At 38.3% G+C, this 23,277-nt stretch overlaps 1 protein-coding gene across 1 annotated transcript in view; it reads left to right on the top strand.

The window, feature by feature from the left end:
- The window catches only part of ano3 (anoctamin 3), an 81,017-nt gene that overhangs the window by 36,384 nt on the left and 21,356 nt on the right, over window positions 1-23,277 (top strand). Inside the window, exons 5-14 of the mRNA XM_063001910.1 lie at window positions 1,866-1,966; window positions 3,296-3,340; window positions 3,875-4,009; window positions 5,515-5,621; window positions 9,820-9,875; window positions 9,962-10,083; window positions 11,614-11,748; window positions 12,126-12,222; window positions 13,097-13,157; window positions 22,134-22,216. Coding sequence (XP_062857980.1) covers window positions 1,866-1,966; window positions 3,296-3,340; window positions 3,875-4,009; window positions 5,515-5,621; window positions 9,820-9,875; window positions 9,962-10,083; window positions 11,614-11,748; window positions 12,126-12,222; window positions 13,097-13,157; window positions 22,134-22,216 — 942 coding nt within the window. The remainder of the gene's footprint in view (window positions 1-1,865; window positions 1,967-3,295; window positions 3,341-3,874; window positions 4,010-5,514; window positions 5,622-9,819; window positions 9,876-9,961; window positions 10,084-11,613; window positions 11,749-12,125; window positions 12,223-13,096; window positions 13,158-22,133; window positions 22,217-23,277) is intronic.

Below are 23,277 nucleotides of genomic sequence, written 5' to 3'. Positions count from 1 at the left end.
AAAAATTACATTTAAATACACTTACTTATGGAGGCTAATATGTACTTATATATTTAAAACCATTCCCTACCACAAAAAGATTCAGCATTAAAGAGTAAAGCAAAAGTACAGTATATGCCCAGACATTCTTTGCCTTACAAAAAGAAAGCTTACAATTTCTTTAATAACTCCTTACTATGTGCATCTTACTTTGTGCACAAAAAAAGTAATTATAAGGTAGATTATGTGTTAATCTTGTAAAAACTAAGGTCTGGATAGGTTTCTGTTGAAACAGTATTTTTGCGGGTGAAAGAGCATCAGCAAGTTGCTCTATTTTTGCAGTAGTTGAGAAGTGGGGCTGCTGTCTTCTTCACAAAATATTCAGGCTTGTGCCCTAGAAATTTCCACTTCTGTTGAAAGAAATTGTAAATAATTTATTCTGTGAGTTTTAAATAGACACTTGTTTTATTGTGTTCATTTGCTAATAGGGTTACTACAAACTTCATTTTCAAAATTGCAGTGAAAACTACAAAATAATATGTGTTAAATTGCTTTTATTTAACCATTAAAAGAACAAAAAACATTTTTTTGTGTTTTCACTAACTAATCTAATTGTATTTTGTAAACAAAAAAACAAACTAAGGAAAGTTCCACATTTAGCAGTTTAACTGGTAAAAGATGAAGTCATCAAGACTGAGTATAAAAGAAGCCTTCACCAAAGGCTTAGTCTTTGCAAGCATGGATAGGTCTTGGTTTACCACTTTGTGCTAAACCTCATGAAAGAATTGTGTGTTTAAAGACAATGTTTCTTAGTGCAAGATTGCAAATAATTCATATCCTTTACCATCTACTGTTTATCATTTCATTAAAAGATTTAGGGAGAAAGATTCGGAAGAACTCTCAGTGCCTAAAGGCCAAGGATAGAAAACTGCTTTAAAATGTCCATTTTCATAAAGCCCTCAGGCGATATTGCTTGAGAAACCATCATGTTATCGTGATAAACATAGCAACATGGGCTTGCAAGTACTTTGGAAAATTGTTGTCACTTAACACAGTCCACCACTGCTTCATTAAGAAATGCAACCTGAAACTTTATTATGCAAAGAGTAAGTCTTATATTCATTTTGCTTTAAAGCACGGGCAAGTTTTCTGGTCCCAAATTCATCTGTGATGGACTGATAGACAGTGAAAACGTGTTTCATTGTCAGACGAGTCCCCATTTTATTTTGTTTTTGGCAAAAATGGACATCAGATTCTATGTGACAAAGATGAAAAAGACCATCCAATTGCAAAAACCAGCATCTGTGATGGCATCAGTGCCCAAGGCATGGGTGATGTGCATAAATGTGAAGGTACCATTGATGAAAAGGCTTACAACAGCGTGGCTTTGTAGATGTAGAGTGTGTTTGTTTGCCCAGTCTGCCTGCAGTTCGGCATCTGTCCCAACGTTTTTGGGACAGAGCATCAATTTCTAAATGTATTTATATTTAACAAATAGAATTAAATTTGTTATTTAAAACCCTGAAAGTATTTTCTTTGTCCTTTTGTCTGTTAAATAAAGGTTAAAGTAAATTAACTAATAACGAATTTTAGTTTTATTGCTTTTTTAGAAAGTACAATGGGGTTTGTAGTTACTACTGTCACTTGGCTACTCCAATTATCAGTTACTAGTTACTACTATCACTTGGCTACTCCAGTTATCAGTTACTAGTTACCACTATCAGTTTGCTACTACACTTAATAGTTACCACTATCAGTTTGCTTCTACAGTGAAAAAAACCTTTAATGACGACAACACTGAACAAATGTATGAGGTCATTGTGATTTAGGACATGACCCAACTACTGATATGTATGTGATTAAGGATTAACTTATCTTTTTTTCAGCCCTCATTAACCAACAACGACATTATGTTTGTAAAGATCCATGCTCCATGGGACACGCTCTGTAAATACGCAGAACAAATGAACATTCGAATGCCATTCAGGTACAGGTCAGAGCACTTTTATTTCTCTTTCATTTTCATATGCACATACACTGTATATTGCTGAACAGTGATTTAATTAAAAATATATTCTCACTAGCATCAGCGCATACATTTCCTCATACACACCCTAATACCTGGCAAATTTTAACTAAAAACCAAAAAAAATAATTTTATTTTTATAAATGTTACATATGTCTACACATTTTATGAACCCTGTATTAAAAATGCATTCAAAATACTTATATAAGTGTAAACAATATTGTATAATGCCTGAAAAAATCAGAAGTGTTGTATTTTTACGCATTGCTTTATCCTGATCAGAGTCACGGTGGTTTTAGCCCTACCTGAAATCACTGGGCGCAAGAAGGTAAAACAGACAAAGCCATTTTAGGCTGTAAGTCAAGTAAGCATTTAATTAAAATGGTAATAAAACATTAGAAAGGTAGACACTTCTTACAGGTCATTACACACTAAAATATGTATCATTTAGGGTTTTGAACGCCAAGTACTTTAACGAACATTGTAATGAGTTGTTCTGAGCACCAGGAATCAGTAAAACAGCTTTAAGTAAAGCTACACACACACAAAAGAAACACGGCCTTCAACTATAAAAAAAGTTCACAGATTTACATCTGGATTTCAGAGGTGCAAAAATAAGGCTCAAAATGCTATTTGCGCTAACCTTAGTCAGCTGAACAGAATATATAATGAGCCGCAATCTTTTTTGTGCAGACCTCACACTTTTTGCTAACCTATATTATTTGCCAGTTTCATACATAATGCAAAGTTTTTCTTACAAAACATGGCTGAGTACCACCTTCACTAAGGACTAGCTCCAGAGGTGCTGATACTATTATACCTAGCCCTGACTTATAGTGCATTACAACATTCAATAGTTTATGAATGTCTGTAGCACATAATAGAGTATATTGATGGTTCATTATAGTATTTCAGTCACCCAAGTGTTTTGTAAATGTTTCGAGCCTTTATTACATATAAAATAATACATGCATGTAACCTGATATTAAGAAGTCATGTTTTTATGCTTTAAAAAAGTGTTGAAGTGGGACTTCATAAACACAGGATTCCTAGAAAGCTTTCAGTGTGTAAATAGCTTTTTCTGTTTAAGTTGTAGCTCTCAGACTAAATCCCTTAACATCTCAAAATCCTGTTTATAGGTCTAGACTTGTGTTTCTTATTTGTCTGATTTTCTTGTTTTTTAGGTAATATCTTTTGAGACTCTACAATTATTATTTAAAGTTCTTTATTCAAATAAGATCATATAAAAATTGTACATAAATTCAAGTTTTATTTGGATGTGTTTTGTAGGAAAAAGTGCTACTTCTCAGAGTGGAAGAAGACGACCATGGGAGGGTAGGTTTCTTGTACACACTGATTCTGTATCCTGTGTTCATCTAAACAAAAATCTGTGTCTATGTAGATCAGCACTCCATATTTACCAAAAATATCAGTATAAAATGTGAATGTCATTGGATCAGGTCATGTTTGGAGGTCTTGAAGGACGGGAAACCTCTGAGGTAATCTGTGGTGAAGCTGGATTAGAGAAGATTAAAACTCTGGGTCATATGGTGTCATCTGCCTCTAGAAAACATTAGTGTGGCATTAATTATTTGTGCATATAGACATATAGCATTTAGTCTAATAGTTCTCAATGCATAATTGCAGAGGATTAAGGGATTTTATCATCTACAGTCCATACCAGTGTAGAATCTGAATAAATGATAATGTCTCGATTTTCAGCAAGACAATTTCAAGCCACATTCTGCTCACATTCTGCGGGCTATTCTGTCAAAAAATTTGCAAATGGGTTTGCATTCTGCTTTTACTTCTTCTCATTTTCTCTCTCTCTCTGTCTCTGTCTCTCTTTCTTGCTGTCTCTTTTTATAGTCGATTTCATTTGAGATTTCGCCAGATAAAGAGTTGGCTGCCAAGGAACCCCATGAAGTTGGATAAGGAGGCATTGCCTGATTTAGAGGAGACTGATTGTTACACTGCCCCCTTCAGCAGGTCAAGAATGCATCAGTGAGCCAATTTTTTTCTTTCCTATAGCCCACTTACCATAAAAGTAAACATTTAGTTATACTCTAATTTTTAAAAATACTAAATTAAAAGAAGAAATATGAAGAAATAAGAATAGGTTCCCCAATGCTGCCTTAATAGCAGCGTTAGCTGGCTGGTTAGAGGCACCTGCACTAGAAGGGGATAGCACATCATAGCATGTCTCTCCATACGCAGCTCTCTGGTGAAAAGAAGCGGTGGCATGGCTCTTCTCAGTCAAAAAAAAACATTTTTAGGACAACTTTTAAAAAATATTTTTTTTTTTTACATTAAAAGATACATATTGTTAGTCTAGCAACCAGTCAGCGCACAGACTGGCCATGCAATTTTGTAACATGGCATAGGAGTGTTTTGTTATATGTTTTGTTCATCAATAAAAAATAAGAATTAATTTAAGCAAAATTAAAGCCAAATATTTACTGTTTTACATATTAATAGGACACAACTCAGATCATGTTATCAAGATTAAGAGTTAATAAAGTCTTTTGTTGGTGTTGTTGTTTTACACACTCAAACCCTGTGTGAATCATTATACCATATTTTATGCTGCTTTTTTTCTTCTTTTGTGTTGCTTGAACTTTACCACAGGGCATAGACAAGAACAGCCATAGGTCCTCAACATACACAAATGCTGCATTGTCAGTTCTGGTCATTTAGGCTGGTTTAAAACAAAAGTACCATAAGAAAAGAATGCATTAATTTTAGTATCTAATAACAAATGTCCAGTATTCATCTTTCCATTTACCAGAAAGCAACCAGCACTTTATTCTGTATGTAATGGCATTGTTACTAAGATACTGTTACTGAGATACTGTGTGCTGATTTTAGCAAAATGACTGAATCATTTAAACAATGAATTATTTTGTTTATGAGATTAGGTTCAATGTTAGAATAGTAGTATCTAATGTTGCATGTAATTCCATAGAACAAAAGATTGTGTGTAATTATACAGTATATATAATTGTATATAGGGTTGCGGCAGGTCCAATTTCACTGTAAAACACTGGACACATGGTGTTTTTCTGGCTTTTGTTTGTGGGTGGTGTAAATCGGAGGACATAAGAGGACAGATGATGAGAAAAGAAATGATTTAGATTTTTTGCTGCAACAGCTGTGATGTCTTAACCAACACAGATTGAATTCACTTTTTCTGTCTGAGACAGCTGGTCATCACTACACTGAGCAATTTACAAAACACACCACTCGACTATGACAGTACCCCCTTAGGCTTAGCTATTTCATTTTCAATAATGTATCAAATGCTGTGTACCTCTAGCAAGAGAGAACTTTTCTTCACTATTAGGATTTTAAAAAGAAATTGTTAGCCATTCTAACTGTATTTCTACTACATTCATATATCACTTTTTTATAATAGATAGAATAGATAAAAAGATAGCATAACCTTTGAGAAAAATAAAACTATACACTTTAATGGTTTTGGGCTTAAATATGTATTGTTTTTATTGTAGTTTTACCATCAACAACAGGGATTCATTCTTCTCCAACTCTACAAGAAGCAGAATCGTGCATCATGTTTTACAACGCACAAAATACGAGGACGGCAAGTCCAAGATGGGTAAGCCTTTAGATTTTAAGTTAATGTCATATACTTGTAAAGGACATTGTGTAGCAGTCAGTCCACAACTGTTATTGTTTATTATAAATCTGTAAAATCAATTATTTTATTTTATTTTATTTTCCTAAACCGCTTTATCCTTTTTCAGTTTTACTGGAAACTTTGGTACACGCCAATCCATTGCAGATAGTCAATTATTATTCTATTATTTTTTATTTCATTTTCATGTTTTATCATCACTTTATCTTGTCCAGGGTCAAGTGTTTTTTTTTTTTTAATCACTGGGCGCAATGCAGTAACACATCCCAGACAGAACAACAATCCATGCTTAGGGACCCAGCAGTGGCAGCTTAATATAGCCAAGCTTTAAACTTCCATCCATCTGGTCAATAGTCTTAAGTGCTGCACTGCACGTTCTGCCTAAACTAATAACACCTTAACAATTGTGCATTTAATTTCTATATTGAACCCATTGTTTCATCATTTACACATGCCAAGCAAACATTTATGTTATGAACTGGCCAAGACAAAGTCCTGACCTTAACCCAGCTAAGATGCTGTTGCAGGACTTGATGGTTGATATGAGAAATCTCAGTATGGTCCAAAATGTATTCTTCTTGTGCAAGTTTGATCAGCACCTATAGAAATTAAATGGCTTATGGTGTGGTTTTTTTTGTAGTTATTAAACACAAGGGTACACACCACCTCCAGCTTGAACTAAGCTTGATTAAGCAACATATAAGAGCTTAAAAATTACAGTTCTTTGTAAGTTATTGATTTAGACAGAATGTGTTTAATCACACCATGATTATAATCAGCAGATACAGAAATTACAACTGTGGGTTATGTGACAGCCAGTTTTATGACTGAACTAACTTAACCAAAGCTGCACATCTCTTGTTTTATAATCTCTTTCTCTCATCATACACATTTTTTATTTGGCTTTCAGGTCTGTTTGCATTTGATATGATGACATGTTTTTCTGATTAAAGTTAGGCCTTAGAATTCAAAGGGATTTTATGCTAATGTCTTAAACCCTACTATCATCTGTTCACTAGATCATGTTCACCAAATAGCTGTAAATCCTTTACAAATCCTGATGTGCAAAACAAAAATAAATAGATTTAAAAAATCACTCAGTTCTTACTGTTTGTTATGGCAGATTCTCAAAATCTCACTAGAAAGATAATTATTCATATTATCATATATTTTTTTCTATAAATTATACTCTCTATATATTATTATTATTGTGTTATTTGTGAGCAAGGGGGCACAGCTGGTAAAGTAAGTCCTACACATGGCTTTGGTTTAATCCCTGCCTCCAGTTACAATCTGTGAGGAGTTTCATATGTTATTCCCATGCCTGTTTCTTACAGGTATTTGGGTTTCCTTACACAAGCTCATCATGTTTATTACCAAATATAGACTGGAGGGTTATAGAGCAATTAAAGATTAGACTTTGAATTAGAGGAAACACATTGTCTGAAATGAGAAATCACTCTTTATCTGATGAACAGTCTGATGAACAAATTTTGGCTTGGCAGATGCCAGAAGAACAGAGCCTGCCTAAATGTATAGTGCCAACTGTAAAGTTTGGTAATTTGGGCTGGACCGCTAATCCCAGCACTGAGAAATCTTAATCTTACAAAATACAGTTACAATCTAAATAATTATTTTATTGCAAATTTGGGAAAAATTTTCCACACGACAATCCACACAATGCAATGCACAAAGTAAGCGCCATAATAAATGACCTGCCAATGTTGGCATAAAAGTACTTGACTGGTCTGAATGGAAGCCTTACAACACTAGCGCTGTTGTTGCTGATTGGAAGTGAACCCTTACATTCACATTCTGAAGTGACTTTTCCCAAAAAAGAGCAAACAGTAATAATAAGTTAGTTTATAAGTTATTAAGTATTATTGGAAAATGTAATCCAGTACAGGTCTGAAGGGTTTTTAATAGATTAAGAAGGCACGGTAGCTGTGCCTCTGGTCCACTGTAGTCCACTCACACCCTTAGGTTTATCTATCCTGGTCACATACTGTGCATTTTTCCACAGCTCCTCCTCTGTGTTGTCTGTCTGTGTTTAATTATTACTGCCAGCATGAACGGCTGCTGACTGGCCATTCAGGGTGTACATGGGAAGGTGCGTAAAATCCTGTGCTGTTTCCTCATGGACCCCTTTGTGCACCAGTGTAAATCCTAAATACCCAAAAATCCAAACCCAGTGAGTATGTAGAAAATTGAAACCAATAGTTACAATAAGATGTACAGACATATTACATGTATATAGTTTTTGTATATAGTTACTTTTATTTGTTACTTTGTTTGTTTTAATTAATTTGACCATCGCTTTTGTTTTTACTTTACCCATTTTGTTCATAGCTTTTAAGCTACAGTATTGTTCTACCTTGGTGAAGCATCCTGCAAATTGGGTTCATTTTCAATTCTTGTAGGGCTGCACCCGGTGACCTGCCCTGTTAGAGTTTCTATTATCACATTATTTTGTTTATTGAAATATATTTGTAAGTCTCAGTAACTACCTTACAAATTTGTTTTCAAAACTTTCAGTATGGCCAGAATCTAGATCTACTATAAAATATATCTGGGGATGTGATATATTTTTTAAATCTATTCTGCCTTGCATTATAAATATTTTTGTGCTTTGTGATTACCCTGTATTTGACTTTTTTATATTATGTTTATATTATGTAACATATACAGTTGAAGTCATAAGTTTACATACACTTTAGTTGAAATCACTAAAAGCCATTTATCCCCAGCAGCATGTTGTAGGGGTGAGGGACTACACAAAATAGATGCTATTATGAGAAAGGAAGTATACATCATTATCAACAACATCTCAACACACCAGCCAAGAAGTTAAAGTTTGGGCACAAATGGGTCTGACGCCAAGCAAACTTCTAAATTTGTGGCAAAATGGCTTAAGGACAACAAAGTGAAGGAGTGGCCATCCCAAAACCCTGACCTCAATACCATAGAAAATCTATAGCAGAACTAAAAAAGCATTTGTGAGCAAAGAGGACTGTAAACCTAATTTAGTTACATCAGTTCTGTCAAGAGGAATGGGCCAAAATTTCAGCAGCTTATCGCAAAAAGCATAAGAAACATCTGACCCAAGTTAAACAATTTAAAGGCAATGCCACGTGTATGTAAAATTCTGAGCAACTGGGAATGTGATGAAATGTATAAGAGCTGAAATAAATCACTCTCTCTAGTATTATTCTGACTTTACACATTCTTAAAATATAGTAGTGATCCTAACTGACCTAAGAGAGAATGTGTATTAAGATTAAAGTCCGTAATTTAAGTGAATATGTCTAAAATGTATGTAAATTTATGACTTTAGCTGTTTGTATGTTGAGTGTTGCTCCCTCCTGTGTTGTAAGTAAATGCACAATGTACATCAAAGAAACTGTTATAATATTAGTGCTATTATATCTGAGGACTGAGAAAAGTAATCATATACATTAGCACCACAACTGATTTCATATTTCCTTAATTTATGAAGGATAAGCTTTTATAATGAGATTTAAAAGGAGAAGCCTATTACAGTAATCAAATTCCATGCTGTGCATAGAGCTTTTACAACCCTTGTGGGGTAATAAGGCTACATCAAACATAGTAGTTTACTATTCTGTAATATTGAATTGATTTACATATACAAAGCCCTACCCATTAGACTACCAATGTACCTTCAAAATAATACAATTATACAAAATGATTCTACTACCTCATAATTGGAAAGTTAACTTACTGCCTCACTAAATATAGAGACACATTTAAATGGATTTTTGTTTTTTGGAGTCTGATTTTTTATACTTTTATGCTTCTTTAATTGACTGTTGATCAGATTAATATTTGATTTTTACATAAACACACTGATCAGTGTGAATCTCAGTGGTCCCACTGGCCGGTTGTGCATCCGCAAGAACATGATTGGCTAACATCTGAGGTTGGCGGAAGGGTGTTTGAATCAGCCTAGCCATTGGAAAGACAAATAACAATAGGAGGTTTGCATCCAGAAGGGCAACCAGGGTAAAAACTGTGCCAAATCTAGTATGCGGACCAAATCCGCTGTGACGACCCCTATATACATGAGCAGCAAATAATTGTAGATGAGTACACTGCCAAAAGCAATATATTCATACATGTATATGTCTCTTTCTACAAGGTATCAATCGTTTACTTGGTAATAGCACATATGAGGCTGCATTTCCCCCTCATGAGGTAGGTTCATCAAATTACTGAGCAAATATTATGTAGTGTTTTTTAGTTCTTGGTATTATCTCATTTTAAGCATTGTTATTTTTTAGGGCAGCTACAAGAGTAGGCACCCCATAAAGACCCACGGTGCTCAGAATCACAGACACTTGCTCTATGAGAGATGGGCTCGCTGGGGCATCTGGTACAAATACCAGCCTTTGGACCTCATAAGGTAAATGAATCCCCTTGCTGCAATCACTGTCGTAGCATTAAATACTTACAAGCCATTATTTTATACTAATGGAAAAATGAAATTTGAAGACTTCAGCTCGAAGTTCCATACTTCAGTGCTTTTAGACTCTTTCTCTATAAAGCTGTGATTAAATGTACTGATGGACAGAATTTGCACAATATGTAATTTTGCGTAATTAATCCACAGCCTATTACCTAAAGATGAACTAAAACTGTGAAATGAAATAATCACTGAGCTGTAGAATTATTGATAGCTTCTGTAAATATTTTATTTCATTTCATTTACTGTCAATATTTAAATAGTTCAAGTCCAGTGAATAACCTAAAAGACTTTTTTTAAATAAGCCATAAGCTGCCAGGCATAAGAAAAAAAGATAAGGAGGACAAAAATGGAAAACTAATGGTAAAAGGACTTCAACTTCATCAGACCAGTCAGGGTGCCCATGCTGACCCCTGTCCACCGCCAAAAGAGCCAACAATGGGCACGTGAGCATTGGAACTGGACCAAGGAGCAGTAGAAGAAGGTGGCCTGGTCTGATAAATCACGTTTTCTTTTACATCATGTGGATGGCCGGGTGCGTGTGCGTTGCTTATCTGGAGAACACATGGCAACAGGATGCACTATATGAAGAAGGCAAGCCGGCAGAGGCAGTGTGATGCTTTGGGCAATGTTCTGTTGGGAAACCTTGGGTCCTGCCATCCATGTGGATGTTACTTTGACACGTACCACCTACCTAAGCATTGTTGCAGACCATGTACACCCTTTGATGGAAACAGTATTCCCTGATGGCTGTGGCCTCTTTCAGCAGGGCGCCCTGCCACAAAGCAAACATGGTTCAGGAATGGTTTGAGGAGCACAACACCGAGTTTGAGGTGTTGACCTGGCCTCAAAATTCCCCAGATCTCAATCCAATCGAGCACCTGTGGGATGTGGTGGACAAACAAGTCCGATCCATGGAGGCCCCACCTCACAACTTACAGGAGTTAAAGAATCTGCTGCTAACATCTTGGTGCCAGATACCACAGCACACCTTCAATGGTCTAGTGGAGTCCATGCCTCGATGGGTCAGGGCTGTTTTGGCAGCAAAAGGAGGACCAACACAATATTAGGAAGGTGGTCGTAATGTATGCCTGATCGGTGTATAACAGCCTTTATTAATCTGAAAAGGCATTTACAACATTTTGTGTTGTGTCCATTTTGCGCATTTAGTGCCCATTTAGTCAAAAGAATATATGTGAAGTCAGCCATTAATGTTAAAAGAGAAGGACTGGCTCACAACTGACATTCCAATCCATCACAAAGAAGAGACCATGCAAGTTCCACAACACCAAACTCACCAAACAGTGTTTTTATAGAGCTTTCTTTGTGCACATGGGATCAGTCATTCTGGAACAGCTTGAGGCTTCACTCAATTGGTTGTTTGTTTTATCCATCTAAAGCTTGTTTCACTGAATTCAAAAAGTAAGAAAATGACTTAGAATTTAACTTGTCTGTTTCTTTCTTTCACAGGAGGTACTTTGGTGAGAAGATTGGCTTTTATTTTGCTTGGCTAGGTTGGTACACAGGGATGTTAATCCCAGCAGCTCTGGTCGGTCTTTTTGTCTTCCTTTATGGTCTTTTCACCATGGACTCCAGCCAAGTAAGGTAAGTCCTGCCAGACCTTTTACAATCTCTCCTTTAAAAAAAAAATGTTTATAACCAACATTATTTACCTTTTTTATGACAGTCTAAATGGCTTAAATACTAATAACACAAAAAGCACACCAATATATTATTCTGTTGGACCATGTCTGTCTGGAATAAAGGGGTGGTCGAAGCCCTGCAATGGATTGGCACCCTGTCCAGGGTATGCTTGCCTTGCCTTGCTTGCCCAGCAATTCCAGGTGAACCAGACCCATTGCAACCTTGACCGGGAAAAATCTGTTGATAATGAAATGATATTAAACATAATATCAGGAACATATGTGCTACCATATTTGGAGCTTTTTAAGGGCTTTATAATATGTTTTTTTCTTAAACAGTAAAGAGATCTGTGAGGCCAACACCACCATCATGTGCCCCATGTGTGAAGTTAACTGCAGCGCCTGGATACTGAGCGACAGCTGCGTCTATGCAAAGGTACTCTCCAAAGCTTTTAACTATTAGTATGTAAATGATCTACCTAATTTACTCCCCAGCTACTCTAAATTAGCCCTATGTGTAGGAGAGTGTAAATGGGTAAAGAGTAATGTGCTGTGGTGCACTGGTGCTCTTTCCAGGGTGTATTCCTAACTTGTGACTAGTGTATCTAGGATAGGCCCTTTGCTATCCTGATCAGGCAAAGACAAAGCTAATACCAAAAAAAGTACATAAATCCACAAATAAATGTTTAGGATATCATTTTTCCCAAACTATTTTTTGTTTCTGGTTGCCTATTCTATAAAAACAAGGTTTCCTGTACTTTCTTTTTTTAAGTGATGACAGTTTATGCTAAAATTAGGATTTTCCCCTCATGTGAGCGTAAAAGGGAGTGTTATTTATGACATTTAAATTGTGAGTGTAGCAAGGCTGGAAAACGAATCTCACACCCATTCTTGCAAATATTTCATCAAGGTTAAATAATACTGTGACTAAAATCCACTAACAAATGAAAGACACAAAAACATCTGCAACCTGCCATGGAGAAAGTGGATAGGACAGGGATAATGCAGAAGTGATATTTCATCCTATTAAGACAATAAAACAAACGAAATGCATTTATGAATACATTCTATTCTTGTTTATCCTCTTGTTTTTAGTTTCATTCATTCAAAAAAAACAAGTCCCAATGTGCAAAACTAATCTTGTGTTAATTAATGTTTTATCATTAGAAGTAGACATTATGACATACTCAATATTCCAAATGTTAATGATCTAGTTGCAGCTTTAATGATTATTATACTTAATGATTTACTGATTATTATAATATATTTCAAAATGCTTTTGGTGGTTTTCACATTTGTGTTCTCCTCAGGTGACTCATCTCTTTGATAATGGAGGCACTGTCTTTTTTGCCATCTTCATGGCGATATGGGGTGAGGGAATTTAAAGTTTAAGTTTTATTTCTATAAAAAAAAATTCTGATTCACATTAAGTACTAAAAACAGTGGGGAAGAAAGTAGTCATCACTCTTCTTTTTTTTCTTTATTCTTCTTTAGACATTTATTTAATTGTACAAGCTTTGTGTCTGTTTTTATGAAGTCAGGCATGATCTTATCATAGGAACACTAATCTTGAGTAGCTTGGAACAAAGTAGCCTGAAAGGTGCAACAAAATTCATCTCAATCCAAGTAATAATCTAATAACTAGTATGTCAATTTTCATTTTATTATGTAACATATTTTGTCATGTATACCTGAAAACAATGGCATTAATTAGTTAGCATGGTTGAACAATTGCCAGAGTTAAACATTGGACACCATGTAAACAACCACAGGCTAGTGATAAATGAAATAAATAAATTAATTAATATCAGAATAAATAAGAGGAGACACATAATATATAAAGATGGCAACAGATTTTGATATGTTTTATTTACATCATGGCATGTGTTGCATAAATAAAAAGGTAACATTGATATAATCTGTTAAACCATTTACTTGAAATCATTTGAAAACACATGTCCATTTTAAAGAAATGGTCATTATAAATCAGCATAGAGTGATCTTAATGGGAGCTGTATGTATATTCTAGGGTGACAGTGCCCCCATTCACAAGGCATTAGGGGTGAATAAATTATCTGATTAGACTTAACAGAGATTTTAGACATTTTAGATGGCACTTATCGAGCTGTGATTAAAACACCATATGTATTATAATTTTATTTAGAAAAGATGGTGCAGGACAGTGATCTTATTGAGGAGCTAAAGCTAAAGCTTAATAAATGACCAATGTGGTCTAATGCACTAGCTCAACATTACTCGCGCTCTTGAGTGTGAATCCCAGACGGTGCTAACCCTAGCCAGCCATGCACACAGACATGATTGACTTTGCCTAAGGGAAGAAAAAGATTGAATTTATTAGTTGTACAATGATGCCCTCTCTACTGTCTGCTTGAGGCACATGCACAGGCGATCGATTATCTTGTGTGCTTACCTTGTCTCTCCAAATTTATTGCAGCTCGTGACTGTGTGGGGTTGTCTAATGGTCTCAGCACACTTTGGCCTGCACACAGCCAAAAGTTTGCATTATAGAGGGTGGTTAAGTTTTAGTTACTAATCACATAGATTAAAAGTTAATCTTGTCTGTGTAAATGGACAAATCAATGGATGGTCAGTGCCAGAGTGTCCTTTTCTCACCGTGCACCATATCATTATGTATGCAGCAGTAAGTTTAATTAACTGGCTAAAGCTTATGGCTTAAGCACTTCCTGTGAGAAAAGACGGAGCCATTTAATTAAAAGAAAAACAACAGAGCTACAGAAAACAAGGTTTCAGGCAGCTGTTAGTCTTATTCATATGCATGCTCTAGTCTTTGTTCAGTTGTTTAAACATGGCTGGGTCTAAGCATAGTCCATCTTGCTAACTGCTTAAAGCTCAGTAGTCACAACAGGGCCCAAAAATCCTACCTATATAAAATATAGGCATTACTATAGTCAGGTAAAATAATTGTATGTAACAGCTTATAACCCAAAATCCATCCAAACACATTTCTAAAAGCATGTAATAAAAAATGGGAAGCGTTCATCTCAATGGAGATCCACAAAGTTGAATCAGTTCATCTGGACACAAGTTTGTTGTAGAGATACGTTTCGTCACTCAATCCGAATGACTTCTTCAGTCTGAGCTGGTGTTGAATACCCCAACCTTATATGCAGTTGATTTGACAGACTACTCCTAGTCTGTATGGGTTACCTAAGATACACAAACAGGATGTACCTTTACGACCCATTGTTTGTATGATCAACTCTGTGACTTATAACATTTCCAAGTTTCTAGCATTGATTCTCAACCCATTGGTAGGTAGCACGGAACATCACATTCAGAACACCATGGACTTTGTGGACAAGGTGAAGGGCGTCATCCTTGAGACGGAGGAAACAATGGTCTCGTATGATGTTACATCCCTCTTCACATGCATTCCGGTTGCTGAGGCAGTATGGACTTACCACGGGCCAGGTGTGCACACTCCTAGAACTGTGTCTTCAGTCCACCTACTTCTCGTACAGAGGACAGTTCTACAAACAGAAACATGGGTGTGCTATGGGGTCCCCCGTCTCACCTATTGTTGCAAACCTGTACATGGAGGAAGTGGAAAAGAAGGCACTAAGGACCTACTCAGGGACACCACCGAGTCATTGGTTCAGATATGTGGACGACACCTGGGTTAAAATAAAATCAGAGGAAGTACCACATTTCACGGACCACATCAACTCGGTGGACAAACACATCAAGTTCACAAGGGAGGATGCAAGCGACAACGTTTTAGCCTTCTTAGACTGTGAAATTGCTAGTAAAGATGGGGGACGGTTGAAAGTAAATGTTTACCGCAAACCAACGCACACGGACCAGTACTTAAGGTTTGACTCCCATCATCCTTTGGAGCACAAACTAGGAGTCATCAGGACGCTGCACCACCTGGCGAACAGCATCCCCACAGACACTACGGCCAAGGATAGAGAGAAATCTCATGTCAAGAAGGCCCTGGGTGAATGTGGTTATCCCAACTGGGCATTCGTAAAAGCGGGAAAAATGCCCAAACACAGCTCCAGTGGATCGAAGGGAGGGGAAGAACAACCGCGGTCTAAGCGCAAACCAGTGGTGATTCCGTATGTGGCGGGAGTATCGGAACAATTAAGACGGTTATTCTCCAAACACCGTGTTTCAGTTGCTTTCAAACCCCAGAACACGCTACGCCAGAAATTAGTTCACCCTAAGGACCGGGTTCCTCGACACAAACAGAGTAACGTAGTGTATGCTGTTAGGTGCCGGGAGGATTGCCGGGAACTGTACATCGGGGAAACTAAACAGCCACTGGCAAAACGGATGGCCCAACATAGAAGATCGACCTCTTCTGGCCAGGACTTACACCCACCTGCAAGCCAGCGGCCACTCATTTAATGACGATGTGCAGATCCTTGACAAGGAGGAACGCTGGTTTGAACGTGGAGTCAAAGAGGCCATTTACAGTGTATCACAAAAGTGAGTACACCCCTCACATTTCTGCAGATATTTAAGTATATCTTTTCATGGGACAACACTGACAAAATGACACTTTGACACAATGAAAAGTAGTCTGTGTGCAGCTTATATAACAGTGTAAATTTATTCTTCCCTCAAAATAACTCAATATACAGCCATTAATGTCTAAACCACCGGCAACAAAAGTGAGTACACCCCTAAGAGACTACACCCCTAAATGTCCAAATTGAGCACTGCTTGTCATTTTCCCTCCAAAATGTCATGTGACTCATTAGTGTTACTAGGTCTCAGGTGTGCATAGGGAGCAGGTGTGTTCAATTTAGTAGTACAGCTCTCACACTCTCTCATACTGGTCACTGAAAGTTCCAACATGGCACCTCATGGCAAAGAACTCTCTGAGGATCTTAAAAGACGAATTGTTGCGCTACATGAAGATGGCCAAGGCTACAAGAAGATTGCCAACACCCTGAAACTGAGCTGCAGCACAGTGGCCAAGATCATCCAGCGTTTTAAAAGAGCAGGGTCCACTCAGAACAGACCTCGCGTTGGTCGTCCAAAGAAGCTAAGTGCACGTGCTCAGCGTCACATCCAACTGTTGTCTTTGAAAGATAGGCGCAGGAGTGCTGTCAGCATTGCTGCAGAGATTGAAAAGGTGGGGGGTCAGCCTGTCAGTGCTCAGACCATACGCCGCACACTACATCAAATTGGTCTGCATGGCTGTCACCCCAGAAGGAAGCCTCTTCTGAAGTCTCTACACAAGAAAGCCCGCAAACAGTTTGCTGAAGACATGTCAACAAAGGACATGGATTACTGGAACCATGTCCTATGGTCTGATGAGACCAAGATTAATTTGTTTGGTTCAGATGGTCTCAAGCATGTGTGGCGGCAATCAGGTGAGGAGTACAAAGATAAGTGTGTCATGCCTACAGTCAAGCATGGTGGTGGGAATGCCATGGTCTGGGGCTGCATGAGTGCAGCAGGTGTTGGGGAGTTACATTTCATTGAGGGACACATGAACTCCAATATGTACTGTGAAATACTGAAGCAGAGCATGATCCCCTCCCTCCGGAAACTGGGTCGCAGGGCAGTGTTCCAGCATGATAATGACCCCAAACACACCTCTAAGACGACCACTGCTTTATTGAAGAGGCTGAGGGTAAAGGTGATGGACTGGCCAAGCATGTCTCCAGACCTAAACCCAATAGAACATCTTTGGGGCATCCTCAAGCGGAAGGTGGAGGAGCGCAAAGTCTCGAATATCCGCCAGCTCCGTGATGTCGTCATGGAGGAGTGGAAAAGCATTCCAGTGGCAACCTGTGAAGCTCTGATAAACTCCATGCCCAGGAGAGTTAAGGCAGTTCTGGGAAATAATGGTGGCCACACAAAATATTGACACTTCAGGAACTTTCACTAAGGGGTGTACTCACTTTTGTTGCCGGTGGTTTAGACATTAATGGCTGTATATTGAGTTATTTTGAGGGAAGAATAAATGTACACTGTTATATAAGCTGCACACAGACTACTTTTCATTGTGTCAAAGTGTCATTTTGTCAGTGTTGTCACATGAAAAGATATACTTAAATATCTGCAGAAATGTGAGGGGTGTACTCACTTTTGTGATACACTGTACGTGAAGAGGGAACGACCATCTCTGAACCGGGGAGGGGGCCTGAGAGTACATCTCTCACCATCGTACAACGCCGTCATTGGAGCGTTACCCCAATCATGTGTGAAAGACACACATGGCCATTGTAATTAATGGTCATTGTGAATTTCATATGGACCTGATCACCAGTTCCATTGTTATGCAATGGGCGGTCATCGGTTGTTATGCAAATCAACTGCATATAAGGTTGGGGTATTCAACACCAGCTCAGACTGAAGAAGTCATTCGGATTGAGTGACGAAACGTATCTCTACAACAAACTTGTGTCCAGATGAACTGATTCAACTTTGTGGATTTGTATACCTGGATTATTGAGCATGCATCAACAGATCTCAATGGAGACACTTGCAATAAAGAATGTAACTGTCTGTCACCTCTATATAAAACCTGTATTTAAAAAATATTAAATGAATCTAGGACAAGTAACAGCTAGATTCTTTTTCTATGTACTGTACACATGAACTGTTTTGTAAAATATAGTGGCATAGTGGTCTACCACGCTAGAACATCATCACTGAGATCCAGGCTCAAGGCTTAGGGCTACCAGCCCGCCAGGCGTCTACACAGAAATAATTGGCCGTGACTGAGGAGAGGGAGCAGTTGCGTTTATTCAGGCCTACAGGTCCTTCTAAAAAAATTTGCATATTGTGATAAAGTTCATTATTTTCCATAATGTAATGATAAAAATTAAACTTTCATATATTTTAGATTCATTGCACACCAACTGAAATATTTCAGGTCTTTTATTGTTTTAATACTGATGATTTTGGCATACAGCTCATGAAAACCCAAAATTCCTATCTCAAAAAATTAGCATATCATGAAAAGGTTCTCTAAACGAGCTATTAACCTAATCATCTGAATCAACGAATTAACTCTAAACACCTGCAAAAGATTCCTGAGGCTTTTAAAAACTCCCAGCCTGGTTCATTACTCAAAACTGCAATCATGGGTAAGACTGCCGACCTGACTGCTGTCCAGAAGGCCATCATTGACACCCTCAAGCAAGAGGGTAAGACACAGAAATAAATTTCTGAACGAATAGGCTGTTCCCAGAGTGCTGTATCAAGGCACCTCAGTGGGAAGTCTGTGGGAAGGAAAAAGTGTGGCAGAAAACGCTGCACAACGAGAAGAGGTGACCGGACCCTGAGGAAGATTGTGGAGAAGGGCCGATTCCAGACCTTGGGGGACCTGCGGAAGCAGTGGACTGAGTCTGGAGTAGAAACATCCAGAGCCACCGTGCACAGGCGTGTGCAGGAAATGGGCTACAGGTGCCGCATTCCCCAGGTCAAGCCACTTTTGAACCAGAAACAGCGGCAGAAGCGCCTGACCTGGGCTACAGAGAAGCAGCACTGGACTGTTGCTCAGTGGTCCAAAGTACTGTTTTCGGAAATCAAGGTGCCAGAGTCTGGAGGAAGACTGGGGAGAAGGAAATGCCAAAATGCCTGAAGTCCAGTGTCAAGTACCCACAGTCAGTGATGGTCTGGGGTGCCATGTCAGCTGCTGGTGTTGGTCCACTGTGTTTTATCAAGGGCAGGGTCAATGCAGCTAGCTATCAGGAGATTTTGGAGCACTTCATGCTTCCATCTGCTGAAAAGCTTTATGGAGATGAAGATTTCATTTTTCAGCACGACCTGGCACCTGCTCACAGTGCCAAAACCACTGGTGAATGGTTTACTGACCATGGTATTACTGTGCTCAATTGGCCTGCCAACTCTCCTGACCTGAACCCCATAGAGAATCTGTGGGATATTGTGAAGAGAAAGTTGAGAGACACAAGACCCAACACTCTGGATGAGCTTAAGGCCGCTATCGAAGCATCCTGGGCCTCCATAACACCTCAGCAGTGCCACAGGCTGATTGCCTCCATGCCACGCCGCATTGAAGCAGTCATTTCTGCAAAAGGATTCCCGACCAAGTATTGAGTGCATAACTGAACATAATTATTTGAAGGTTGACTTTTTTTGTATTAAAAACACTTTTCTTTTATTGGTCGGATGAAATATGCTAATTTTTTGAGATAGGAATTTTGGGTTTTCATGAGCTGTATGCCAAAATCATCAGTATTAAAACAATAAAAGACCTGAAATATTTCAGTTGGTGTGCAATGAATCTAAAATATATGAAAGTTTAATTTTTATCATTACATTATGGAAAATAATGAACTTTATCACAATATGCTAATTTTTTGAGAAGGACCTGTATATACTTTAAGCAACGAGTGTGCATTATAACAGGCAGGGATGAAACAGTGGCTCAGTATGTGGTGATAGTGTATTTGAGTGTGGATTCTTGTTTAAAACATACAAAACAAAGACAAGCATACACAGTTTGCAGTTGTAGTTTTGCATATCTATAAATTTTTCCACTGTTATGTTCATGATGAAGCAATCAAGCTCAACAGTAGATAAAAATGGATTGATAATTACAGATGTGATAGACAGATTTAAAAATCAGCCTTACAGAGGCTGGGTTTTACGCAATCATATTCAGTATATACAGTGTATCACAAAAGTGAGTACACCCCTCACATTTCTGCAAATATTTTATTATATCTTTTCATGGGACAACACTATAGACATGAAACTTGGATATAAGTTAGAGTAGTCAGCGTACAACTTGTATAGCAGTGTAGATTTACTGTCTTCTGAAAATAACTCAACACACAGCCATTAATGTCTAAATGGCTGGCAACATAAGTGAGTACACCCCACAGTGAACATGTCCAAATTGTGCCCAAAGTGTCAATATTTTGTGTGACCACCATTATTATCCAGCACTGCCTTAACCCTCCTGGGCATGGAATTCACCAGAGCTGCACAGGTTGCTACTGGAATCCTCTTCCACTCCTCCATGATGACATCACAGAGCTGGTGGATGTTAGACACCTTGAACTCCTCCACCTTCCACTTGAGGATGCGCCACAGGTGCTCAATTGGGTTTAGTCCATCACCTTTACCTTCAGCTTCCTCAGCAAGGCAGTTGTCATCTTGGAGGTTGTGTTTGGGGTCGTTATCCTGTTGGAAAACTGCCATGAGGCCCAGTTTTCGAAGGGAGGGGATCATGCTCTGTTTCAGAATGTCACAGTACATGTTGGAATTCATGTTTCCCTCAATGAACTGCAGCTCCCCAGTGCCAGCAACACTCATGCAGCCCAAGACCATGATGCTACCACCACCATGCTTGACTGTAGGCAAGATACAGTTGTCTTGGTACTTCTCACCAGGGCGCCACCACACATGCTGGACACCATCTGAGCCAAACAAGTTTATCTTGGTCTCGTCAGACCACAGGGCATTCCAGTAATCCATGTTCTTGGACTGCTTGTCTTCAGCAAACTGTTTGCGGGCTTTCTTGTGCGTCAGCTTTCTTTCTGGGATGACGACCATGCAGACCGAGTTGATGCAGTGTGCGGCGTATGGTCTGAGCACTGACAGGCTGACCTCCCACGTCTTCAACCTCTGCAGCAATGCTGGCAGCACTCATGTGTCTATTTTTTAAAGCCAACCTCTGGATATGACGCCGAACACGTGGACTCAACTTCTTTGGTCGATCCTGGCAAAGCCTGTTCCGAGTGGAACCTGTCCTGGAAAACCGCTGTATGACCTTGGCCACCATGCTGTAGCTCAGTTTCAGGGTGTTAGCAATCTTCTTATAGCCTAGGCCATCTTTGTGGAGAGCAACAATTCTATTTCTCACATCCTCAGAGAGTTCTTTGCCATGAGGTGCCATGTTGAATATCCAGTGGCCAGTATGAGAGAATTGTACCCAAAACACCAAATTTAACAGCCCTGCTCCCCATTTACACCTGGGACCTTGACACATGACACCAGGGAGGGACAACGACACATTTGGGCACAATTTGGACATGTTCACTGTGGGGTGTACTCACTTATGTTGCCAGCTATTTAGACATTAATGGCTGTGTGTTGAGTTATTTTCAGAAGACAGTAAATCTACACTGCTATACAAGTTGTACACTGACTACTCTAAGTTATATCCAAGTTTCATGTCTATAGTGTTGTCCCATGAAAAGATATAATGAAATATTTGCAGAAATGTGAGGGGTGTACTCACTTTTGTGATACACTGTACATCAACTCTTGGAATTTAAGGAAGAAATGACCAAATATGAAGATCATCCACCACTTTACCCTTATGTAATGGTAATGTCTGATTTGCTGTTTTGCTTTTTGCTCCCACAGCCACTGTCTTCCTTGAATTCTGGAAAAGGCGGAGAGCAGAACTCACCTATGACTGGGATTTAATTGACTGGGAGGAAGAAGAGGTGAGGAACATCTAACAACATCACCAACAGCAGTGTAGAACAGATACTGCTTCTTTATTTATGTAGACATACTCAGAATTTGTGAGGGCTAGATGTATTAACAGATAGCCAGCATCTTTTTCAACTTTTGTAAGACATGCCATGAGCTCTAGAATTATTTGGACCCTTGGTGAAGCGTAAAAATGAAGTTAATCAAATATCCCTAGATTTATTTAGCTTTTAAATAAAGTAAATCTTTAACCTTAAAGGCCCACATAATATTTTAGAACAAAATCATGTCACAATTTGGCACCCCTGACATTATTATGTAAATGTAACTGAATTGTGTTTTACTTTTTTGAGTTTACCTAAGTGTTTAGGACTGTTGAGTGGTCATGCATAAGACCTTTATAAATCAGGCAATGGCTGTGATATTTTTCAGCTCAATTAAAGATTAGAAATGGCATTATCAAAGTAAGAATGAGATCTTTTAACACCTTTTTTAAGGGTGCCAATCATTTTGCCATTGACTTTACATAGTATTAGTTGAGTTAGAAAAAGTATTAGACAGTGAAGATATAAAGACAGAATTTAGGCAATATTTGTGCTGTTTGTTGTGTTTCTTTTAGTGTAAATCCTGTGTCATGGTGTGTTCTGTGAGTGTGCTTCCTATCAATATCATGTCCTGCTCAGTGCATGCTGTGCTTTCTGCTGCAAACAACATGTTAGTCATATTGCCACAGCATGTGTACAATCACCTGATGTGTTTCCTGTTGTTTCTGATTGGGTCTTAAAGAAAGTATATAGTGCATAATGCATAATACTATCAGCATTAAACTCATCAGCACTGTTTTCCAGGACAACGTCAATATGAGCCACAGTGTTGCTCTTTCCCATTTACATTGTAGTACTGTTGGTGTACAGCTGCTTTGTTTGATAGGCATATTGCTGAATCAGCTATGTAGCAAACCATTGATGTTTAGACAACTGCCATCCAGTTCGTTTGAAAAAGCATCACGAACATCATCAGCCATCATATTCCTGGGAAATCCCAGTGAAAGCAAATGATGATGTTATAAATC

Source organism: Trichomycterus rosablanca, chromosome 1 (assembly GCF_030014385.1).
Source record: "Trichomycterus rosablanca isolate fTriRos1 chromosome 1, fTriRos1.hap1, whole genome shotgun sequence".
Taxonomy (NCBI): Eukaryota; Metazoa; Chordata; class Actinopteri; order Siluriformes; family Trichomycteridae; genus Trichomycterus; species Trichomycterus rosablanca.
Note: the sequence above shows the minus strand (reverse complement) of the source record. Positions and strands in the feature narration are given on the sequence as shown.